This window comes from Dendrobium catenatum, unplaced genomic scaffold, assembly GCF_001605985.2.
Source record: "Dendrobium catenatum unplaced genomic scaffold, ASM160598v2 original_scaffold_241524, whole genome shotgun sequence".
NCBI classification, from domain to species: Eukaryota; Viridiplantae; Streptophyta; class Magnoliopsida; order Asparagales; family Orchidaceae; genus Dendrobium; species Dendrobium catenatum.
This window is the reverse complement of record NW_021559931.1, coordinates 60145-71480: the sequence shown is the minus strand read 5'-3', so window position 1 is coordinate 71480 and position 11336 is coordinate 60145. Positions and strand designations below refer to the sequence as shown.

The 11336-nt window shown below is 33.1% G+C and overlaps 1 protein-coding gene across 1 annotated transcript; it reads left to right on the top strand.

The window, feature by feature from the left end:
- Positions 1-1223: 1223 nt before the first annotated feature.
- On the top strand, positions 1224-1976 carry LOC110106090. The gene has a single exon (XM_020835840.1). The coding sequence runs from the start codon at positions 1224-1226 to the stop codon at positions 1974-1976; it is 753 nt and encodes a 250-aa protein (XP_020691499.1).
- The last annotated feature ends 9360 nt before the right edge of the window (positions 1977-11336 follow it).

Here is an 11336-nt window from a genome sequence, read left to right as displayed (position 1 = left end):
CTGTGAAACTCAATCTAGTGGTTGAAGCCAAGAATTCAGAAGTGCTGAAGAATTCGATCGTTATTAAAGTACTAGGAGGTAATGTCCCCTACTCAGTATGCAGTTTTGATCTGAGAAAACAATGGAACAAGTTTGGCGGATTTGACATGACCTCAATCGATATGAATTGGATACTCTGCTCCTTCAAGACTAATGAGGCGGTTGATGAAGTTTTAAACAGTGGACCGTGGTATGTTAATGGGTACATAGTTGGTATGGATAGATGGTCTTCGATATTTGATCCATATTCATTTAAAGGAATCTCAGCTCCGGTATGGATCAGACTATCGTGTTTACCTCTGTATTGTTGGGATGAAGACAGTTTTGCAAGAATTTCTTCTCGGATTGGCACACAGCTATATTTAGATGGAAATACTTTCCGTTGGGGAAAGAGAGAGTTTGCTCGTATTTGTGTTAAGATTGATTTGGAAAAAAAGCTCCCAAATGGTGTCTGGATCGATGGTCTTGCTGGAAGATTCTTCCAAAGAGTCGAATATGAGAAATTGAATTTACTATGCTATCACTGTGGTCGAGCGGGACATGAATTAAATGCATGTCCTGAGAAGGTTGTGCTGGGTATTAAGAATCAAGCTATAGGTAACTCTGAAGAAAGCACTGGTGAAGGAAGGAAAACAGAAGGAGGAATTAAAAATGCAGTGACTAATGAGGAGTATGGTCCCTGGATCCATGTCCAGTTTAAAAATAGACTGGTTTATAAAAATCTGAATGGAAACAGAATTGACAATGCTATCAAGAATAAAGGGAAGGATAATCCGGGGAAGAACATTCAGATAGAAGGTTTGCAAGTGCAGAAATTACAGGTGAAAGAAATCTCTGCTAGAGAAGCCAATGCACATAAAGAAATCAATGCAAGCAAAGAAGCCGAATCAAGAAACTTTAAAGAAGGAATAAGTTTGAATAATGCTTTCGAGATTCTTAATGAAGAGAATGAAATTGAAGGTCAAGACTTTCAGGATGATGTTTCTAATTTGCTGATTAAGAGGAAGGAAGGATTGAAAGATAAAGCGGTGAATGATTGTAAATCCAATTTGGCAAGTTCTGCTAAAATAAAGTTGGCCAAGGAGCTGAGATCATTGGGCCCGGTTGATTAAGAAATTAAGAAGAAAAAAAGAGAAGCACGTATGGTGTCCACAAATGGGGTAAGTTCCCCTTCTGTTACTTAAATGTCTTCCCTTCTATTTTGGAACTGCAAAGGAGCTAGAAAGAGGGAAGCTGCTCTGTATTTGAAAGAAGTGGTTAAAGATCAGGATGTTTTTTTCATTGGCCTTATGGAAACTAAGATAAGTAATATCAATAGGATGGATGTTGATGTTCTTATTGGTAAAGAATGGGATTTCTATCATTTCCCTTCGGTTGGACTCTCAGGTGGCATTTTAGTTTTATGGAATTCAAAGATTGGGAACTTTGTGATTACTAAGACTTCTTCTCAGGTGATTGTCGGAGACTTATTTATCCCTAGATTGGGATTTTGGAGAATTGCTACCGTATATGGTAGTAGATGCTGTAAGGAGCGTGAAACTTTATGGAGCTTGCTGGATAAATGTATGGTAAGGTCAATTCCTTCCATCATTGGCGGAGACTTCAATTGTGTGCTTAACAAAGATGAAAAAAGAGGAGGCAAACGGTTCCATTTTACCAAAGGACCTAGAGACATGAAGAACTTTATGACTAGTTGTGACTTTCACGATGTGGTTATTATTGGACCAAGATATACTTGGTGTAATAATAAAGTAGGGAATTCCAGGATTTGGGAGCGGCTTGATAGATGTTTATTGAATTCTACAGCCTTGAAATTACTTCCTACAGCTGCCACTAGGCATCTTGCTAGGGTGGCTTCGGACCACAATCCTATTACATTCAAGGTTAATGATAAGGAACGTGCAAGGACTAAAATCATAAGATTTGAAGATACTTGAAGAATGTATCCAGCGGCTAAAGGCATTGTTTATCATTCTTGGATGAGGAATGATCGTGGGGAGGAAGGCTTGGTTCTTCAAAAAGAAGACTAATAGAACTTTAAAAGCTCTATTTTTTTGGAGTAGGAGTAAATGCAAAGACTTAAATGATCTTAAAATAAAGTTGAAGATGGAAATTCTGGAACTTCAAGCTAAAGAAGCTCTGGGTATTTATTGGACATCTCAAGACATGCTTTTACTTAGAAGCAAAATTCATGATCTTAATGTAACCTTGAAGAGATTATCTACTTGGTGGAATCAAAGGGCCAAAGCTAGGTGGCTTGAGGAAGGGGATTTCAATTCCAAGCTTTTTCACAATTTTGCAACGGCTAGAAGGAATGGTAATAGAATAAATCAAATTAAAGATGCCCATAACATGATGCAAATTGAAGAAGAAGATATTGAAAAGGTCCTTATTCAGTATTTTGAATCTAAGTGGAAGAAGAGAAGTTGTCAACTTTCAGGTTGGCCGCAGATTTTTTAGCATTAGAAGATTAATAATGAGGATATTCAGGATCTTAACACAACATTTTCTGTGATGGAGCTCAAGAACTCTGTCTTCCAGCAAGGTAACAACCGTTCCCCAGGTATGGACGGTCTCACTTCCTCCTTCTATAAGCATTATTGGGATATTGTTTGGAAAGACTTATGGAATGCTGTCAATAGTTTCTTTACCAATGGGTGTATGAGGAAAGAGTGGAAAGACACTCTTATTGTTTTGATTGCAAAAGTTAAAAATCCTATGCTTCCATCCAATTATCGCCCTATTAGCTTATGCCAGACAAACTACAAGATTGTTGCTACTATGATAGTCAATAGATTGAAGACGTGTATGTCCAAGCTGATTACTGAGGAGCAAATGGCATTTATTCCTGGGAGATCTATTTCTGAGCATTGTCTCTTGGCTCAGGAGATTATACATAAGTTTAAGATTTCCAAGTAATAGAAAAGGAATGATGGTTTTGAAGCTTGATAATGGAGCATAGCTTACGATAGCATGGGATGGCCTACCTTGATAATGTCCTCAAATGGTAATGGTTTCCTACTATGATTTATGCTATAACTCATATGGAAATGTATTAATGATTGTTAGATTGTTATTATTATTAATGGAGAAAATCTTAATGGATTAATGGGCTTATAGTGGTTCGTCAAGGGTGTCAATTACCTTTCTTTTACATATTGCTCTCAATTGCTTTCCAATCCATTGCATAAAAGGGTAGTTATATTGGAATTAAATTTCTCCAAGGGGTTCCAAAAATTACTCATCTCTTATAATGCTGATGGACGTATTATTTTTCACAATGCTCAAAAGATATTGCTAAGGAGGTGAAGCGTATTGTTGAATGACTTTGTATGTTGGACTGGACAAAGGGTCAATGATAGTAAATCTCAAATCATGTTTGGTAATGTTGTTTGGCAATCGGATGAGGAAAAAGAACTAAATCTTGAACATTCAAATGTCAAGGGAGATGGAATTATCTCTTGGGATCAAGTAATCCTTAATCGGTTAAGGGCTGCAGATTTTCATGACATCTTAACCAATATGATGGACAGGCTTAATACTTGGGGAAAGAAATTTCTTTCTTTAGGTGGTAAGGTTACTCTTATCACTAGCTCTCTTTTGACAATGCCTAACTACTTGATTACTCACTCCATGATCCCTAAGAAGGTGTTGCTCACTATGGAAAAACTTTGTAGAAGTTTTATATGGGATAAGTATGATGGTAGTCATGGTATTCATTACATTGCTTGGGAAGATCTTTGTAAACCAAGAAATATGGGAGGCTTGGGTTTATAATCACCAACTTTGAAGACTGGACCGTTAAGAGCTAATCTTTCTTGGAATTTTTTACAAAAACCTGATACTTTGTTTCATAGAGTTATGAGAGCTAAATATGGTAATAATATCTTGAATGGCACCCATAAGAAGAGCACGTCTAAAGCTTGGAGAATCTTACTTGATGGTGGAAAATCTCTTAAAAACATTACTAGATGGAATATTGGTAATGGCAAAGATATCAATGTGTTGAATGATAGCTGGATCTATGACAAAAGTATCAACCAATGGCTGACTTTTGCTGATTATTCTGCCTTGGAAGGACTTTGTGTTCAACATTTAATGTTGGATAATGGCCAATGGAATTCTAATTTAATTCAGAAATGGTTTCATCCGGAACTTGTGAAAGTTATCTGCAATATCCAGATTAATTCCAGCAATATTGATATGCTGGAAATGCAGAATTTCTGTCCTGGAAAAACTATTTCTGGATTGGCTTTTCAAAAAGTTTTAAGATGAAAATTCAATCTAACTGATGATGGCTACTATAATTGGCTCAAAAAGCTGAAGCTGAGCAAGAAGGTGGAAATGTTTTGGTGGAGACTTGGGAATGCATTTATTCCTACCAACTTGTATCTTAAAAATCATAAGTTTCTTGATATCGATTCATGTGCTAGAGGTTGTGAAACGGTGGAGAACTATGAGCACATCATTGTTCAATGCAAATATATGGTTGAGATCATCAATCAGCTTGTGAACTGGAGTATTCCTATCCCAATTTTCAATTCCTTTGATCATTGTCTTAAGGAGCTTAAGAAAATTTCAGCTAAAAATCTAGGTATTGTACAAATTTGTTGTACTATTGCTTACTTCTCTTGGAAAAACAGAAATGAGATAAAGCATGGAAAAACTGCAATTCCTTCTTATTTGGTGGCTTCTAATGCTTTATCAGTGGCAATTACTAAAACAAGTCAATTTCTTTCTAACTGGAGCACTAATCTCCTTAGGGAGTCTCAAGCATCTTGGTGCCCCCCACCGAAAGAGTGGATGAAAATCAATATTGATGCTTCCTTAACATCTTCAGGATTGGCTGGGATTGGAGGTGTTTTTCGAGATTGTAATGGTAGATTCATTCTTGCATTTCGGAAGAAGATGATGCATTGGGATATTGCACAGCTGGAAATGGGAGCTATTCTCTCGGTCAAGGACTACGTCAAAAGTAGGATGAGGGACTATAAAGGGGTGATATTGGAAAGTGATAACATGAATGTTATCAACTACATTCAAAAATCTTTGAAGCAGAACAAAGGTACCGTGATCTTCAAATTAGTAAGTGATTCTTTATTTGTGAATGATTTCAATAAAGTTGTCTTTGTACATGCTTATAGAGAGTGTAATAAGGTAGCCAACTTGTGTGCTACTATGGCTTTAGATGACAGTTTTTACTTTGACAGTTTTTATTTTGATGATATCCCTCCCTTGATGGCTAATTTAATCAAGGAAGAATATCATCCTATTCTAAATTGTAACTAGTTCTTTACTTTTTTCTACTTAATGCATTCTGCATTTCTTCAAAAAAAATAAAAATAAATAAACACTCCCATGAGCTATGCCATATAATCAGATAAGGACCCAAATGGGAAGTCAGTAGATTAGAAGAAATATAGAAGAATAATTGAATCATTTCTTTACTTGACTCATAGCAGACCAAATATTATATTTAGTGTTTACTTATGTGCTAGAATTCAGGCTGACCCAAAAGAATCTCACTTGACTGCTATTAAGAAAGTCCTTAAATATCTACTAGGAACCCAAAACTTAGGAATATGGTATCCTAGGTATAACACTTTCCTTAAAATCATAAGATATTCTTATTTAGGATGTAGGGTTGATAGGAAAATCACTTTTGGAACCTACAAATCATAAGATAAGCTTTAATTTCTTGGTCATTAGAAAATAAAACTATGTAGCCCTATCTACCACTAAAGCTAAATATATAGCTCTAGGGAGTTGTATTGTACAAGTCCTATGGCTTAAACAACAAATCTTTGATCCTGAACTAACTGTTGGCACCATTCAAATGATATATGATAACACTAATGCCATTAGCATTTCAAATAATATTATGCAATAATTAAAAACTAAACGCATAGACATTAGGAAAGAATTCATTGGAGATGAGATAAAAGGGGATATAGAGCAACATCATGTAGCTACTAAAGATTAATTGGTAGATGTATTTACGAAACCCCAAGCCTGTGGTACCTTTAGCACCTTAAGGACTGGATTAAGTGTCATAAACATTCATGCTTAACTCGAGATGAATCAAACATGGTCATCATTTAAATTAGCAATTTATATGTGTTACATTATTTGTGTTCTTTTGATTCATGTCTTATCATTTTTTTTAAATAAAACAAGTTATTTTCTTATCATCACAGACATACTATTTACTAAATAAAAATTTTGAAAACCAAAATATTCTTTTTTTATTGTATGATCCAATATTTCACAAATCACAACCATAAGCCAAATTAAAGGGCCATATGAGTATAATTATTAGTGATCATACTATATGAAACATCCTTTATATTGTATGAAACATTTGTGAGAATCTTTAGGGGCTAATTCAATATGGTCAGTATGATCGTTATTGCATTTTATACTAAACAAACATCCATTCATATTATATGATACATATGTTAGAATCTATTAGTATTAATTCAATACGTTCGATTCAATCATAATTGTTATTCATACTCTATGAATAATTTATTGCACTATATGATGAATTCTGTCAAAATTAATTCAAAAAACTCCTCGGGATGATCATAATTCCTTAAGATCAACTAATACAATAATGTCCGTATTGAATGATTTGACAACCTTTTTTCTAACAAGTCATTAAAACAATTTAACTCCTTCGATCGTACTATACAAATTGCTAAAATCTATAAATTTGGGAGTTTTTCAAAATTTTCAATTAATTAACTTATCCTTCCTTCAAACTCATAATCTCTTCAATCTAAACTCCTCAGTGGTTGATGGAAGCAAATATGGTAGAAAGACCAAAGGAAGCTCCTTATCCTCTCATTGCTTTGACTATCAATTTCTATCTATGAGAGATGAAGATGGATACTATAAGTTTAAGGAGGTTTGAATCACCCCATTTAGAATGCTAAATCAACTAGCTCTCAACTTCGAGGTGATGAACATTTTAGGCTTTTCCACTCTCTAATTCTTCCTCATACTAGCCTTTCCTTTCATTCCAAAATACTCTATTAATTTTTAGCCAACCTTAGGCTGAATATGGAAACTTTTACCATGACCTTAAATGTTTGTTGATAATCTATAAATATCATTAAGGAAGATTTAGGAAAGCATATTTTTCTTTCTACTGAAGGATCTTGGCAATAATCATTGAACAAGACACATTATTTTGACAAGAATTTTATAGACCTGAATATTAGGAACTTGGTCATAAATCAACATCAAACCTTAGTCCACACCCTAAATTATAATGCTAACGCTATCCAACATGTTCTTAGAACATCAATTATACCTAAAGCTATTGGTAAAGTTAACATAACTCCACTTCTTTCCATAGTCACCAATCTAATAATGCTAATTCCAAATTTGATGAAGCTCTAGTGATTATTGATTATATCAAAAATTTAAATCCTATTCAACATCCCAATACTAGAAGAAAGTAAAATGTCACATTAGGACACATTATAGGGCATGTCTTAGGAAAAAAACCTAATTAATAACCCTGCTCCTTCCGATAATCTTCCCATTTTCTATTTGGATGTATCCTTCTGTATTCTTTTCCATCAGGGGCACAAGCACAATGAGCCAAATTTTGCTAAAGAAGGTGAAGCTTCTCCAATAGGTGGACCTGTACCCACACCAATACCACAACCTACACCTTCTGTCCCGACCTAACCATAGGAAGACATAATTCAGCTACTCGAGAGATTAGAAACTTGACTAGACGATCATATCCAACAACAACATGACAAAGACATGGGATGGTTTGGACAAACGTTTTCCCAAATTGAAGATCATTTCACCTCCATCCATAAATACTATCAGAAACCACCACCACCACCTGATCATGATCTATATTATTTCTAGGATTGTTTTGTTATGTTTCACTATTTTTTTCTTCTTGTAATGTTCAATTTGTTTGTTGTTCCTCTTTTTTGTGATGTCAAAAGGGAAATAAAAAGTATATTTTAATTTAATAGAATAATGTGTTTTTTTTTTTGTTATCTTATTTTCTTTATCTTTCATTAAAAAAAATGTAGTGCCTAATTTTTAAATCTATCACCTAGTGATGGGGAGCTTAGGAGAAATAAATTTTTATCTCGTCTATCTTTTATACTAATCATACTATACGACCTATGATTATACTGTACGATCAATATAAAATGAATGGGCTTAACAACTTATTGAATATTTAGTTTTTATGAATAATTGCAATATACGATCTTAATTGTACAGTATAATTTATTATGATCTCAAAACCCTAGCTGCTGAATAAATTAAGTAAGATACTCAAAATTTGATTGTAAAACTTATTGTATTGTATGATTTTATTTGTATAGTATGAAAATTTAAAATTTTACTTAAATTAAACCTCAGAATTAGTCATTAAATTATGGTTTAATTAATGATAGCACATCATATGATTTGTTCTTGATCGTACCATACAATAAATATAGACAAAATTTGGTTATCCCAATGATTGTACCAAACAAAACTATGATTTTTGAACTAATCATACTTTACAAAACTCATATAATAGTAAATGAACTACTTAAAATCAATGAATAATATTGTATGATAATAGAAATATGGGATGAATGAAAAATCATTTAGTATGAATAAAGATAAAGCAATTGTTGCATGATGTTTTTATTATATTGTATGAGGTGTTCAAAAAGTTAAAAAGTTCATCTAAACAACTATTTAAATCGTACTAGACATACCAAGTTTTTTTACTATTTGTATTTTACAAATCCAATAGTATTGTATGTGTTGAGATAATTGCAACTTAGTTTTTGATTGTTGATATTCTTGTAAAATGTATCTTTTTTATGATTCCAAATATTATTTCTTTGATTATATTTTCTCCTAACATATTTTACATGCATTGTTTTGTTTTATATGTGTACTAACATTTTAGGGAATTCATACTCTGGATTGTTGAAGACTTCAAATCAAATCAGTTTAGGGTTTATTGTAAATGAAGTCTATATTTTTCATTCTATTGAGTCTGAGAGAGTGAGATTATATTTGAGTAACTGTGCACATACACACCGGGGAAGAGTTTAAAATTTGCAATTTTGAAATTAATCGTACCATATGAAGTCATTTTGTACGGGACAATTTGTTCAATTGTTTTCCCCTACGAACAGACAAATGAACTGAAAATAGAAAATTTTTCAAAGTATGGATGTATGATGTCATCATCGTAAATATACTGTCTAGGGTACAAATTTGATGGGTCCCTTTTCATGTATGATCATCATGTATGAAACCATTTTATATCGATTCACATAAGGTTCATACATAATAGTTTTTGAATTGTTCATACATATGAACATACGATCATACTATATGATTGTGTACACTCAAAATGGAAAATTTCAATTTTCTAGATAATTTTTTGTGTCTTTAATATAAAGGTCCTCTAAAACTAATGTGAAAAAATACTTCTTCATGAATTTTTAAGATCAAGTGGAATAGAGAGTGTGGGATAGTGTTTGAGAGAGATTTCTTATATGTAGACTGTGATGGGTTCACAAGGTTACTCAAAGGTAAGGATCTTTTTATGTTTTTAGAGATCAATGTTCTTTTCTTCTTTCTAGTTGTTCCTGAGAAGATCTTTGAAGAAGATTTGGTACTCTACTGATACAAGGAGAGCGTGAACAGATGATGATTCTCTGCCAACACTTAGAGAGTGTGAACAGAGGACGGTTCTCTACTAATATTTAGAGAGTGTGAAAGGATGATGATTCTCTATCATACTGGAGATTGGTGGAAGTGAGAATTTGTAAAGGCTTCTCCACCTTACTGTGTGGGAAAAAAGGGGAGGCACTTTGGTAATAGTGCAATACCTGAAGAGGGAGTATTCAGGGAGTGGATGTAGGTTGTGTTTGACTAAACCAATATAAAATCTTTGTGTATTCTAATTTCTGTATTTATTTACTTCAATTTATTTATTGTGGTTGAAAAGTTTATTTTAAAACTTAAATAAACTTGCTACGAGATTTAAAATGATTTTCTATTTAAAAAAAACAAGAGAATTTTTAAATTATCAATTCACCGTCACTCTTGGTTAGCCTTGGGACAATAGCTTTTGTGTAACAACCTATAAGAAATTAATTTTTTGAAAAATGAGAATGGATACTTTTGGAAACTAAAACATACATGAAGGGTATTTGATCACTAGACCTCTGTTATTTGATAATATCCCTTTTAATTTTTCGAAAACACGCATGTCTATATCTCTACAATCACTTAATTATCGCATATGGATTTTAGTTCAAGAAGGGTAAATCAGGCCAACTAGATTAGTTTATGGAATTAGAATTGAAATACCCTTTGCTGACTGGACTATAGAAGAATGTGACTTATCATAACTAAATGCAAAATGTTTAAATAGTTTCTTTTGTGCACTTAATTTAGAAGATTGCATACGAGTTTTCACTTGTAAAAGTGGAAATGACATTTAGGATCAGCTTTGTATTACTTATGAAGAGACTAATGAAGTAAATTAATCTAGATTAAATATCTTGTTGCATGAGTATGAATTGTTCTGCATGAAATCCATTGAATCCATTTTTGAAATATACACAAAATTTACTCAAATAGTCACTTCTTTGCATGCATTAGGAAGGGAACTAAAAAATGCTAAAAAGGTCAATAAAATTCTTGGTTATTTTTCTATTACTTATGATGCTAAAATAAGTGCTATTAAAGAGTATAAGGATTTAAATATTTACCCTTTTTATAATCTTCTTGGATCACTAATTGCTTACGAGCAAGGAGTGGGTCAAAGGAAGATTGATGCAAGAGAACATAGAAAGGAGAAGATCATCTCACTGAAAGTGGATGATTTTGAGAGTGATCAGTCACTACCAGAGTATGAGGATGACATTACCTTAATGAAAAGGCAATTTAAGAGTTTTCTTAAAAGGAAGCAAAGGAGACGCCAGCAATGGAACAAAGGTAATTTCCAAAAAAATGTTAAAGTTTCTAATGATGTGATTTTCTATGAATACAAGAAACCTGGACATATAAAATCCGAAAGACCAAATCTAAAATCCACTCCTAGTAAGGAGAGGTAGAAGAGAAAGCAAAGAAGAGATTTTAGAGGGCTTTTTGGTCAGACTCAGCTTTGGATTTGTTAGAAATAGAAAAGGAGGAGGAAGTCACCAACCTATTTTTAATAGACGATAATCTTGATCAGTTAGATCAAGAAGATATATGTAACTTAACCTATGATTAACTTCTAGAAGTTTCTAAAATAA

Coding starts and splice junctions, on each gene's coding strand:
- LOC110106090 (XM_020835840.1), top strand. CDS start 1,224: ATGTCTTCCCTTCTATTTTGGAACTGCAAAGGAGCTAGAAAGAGGGAA.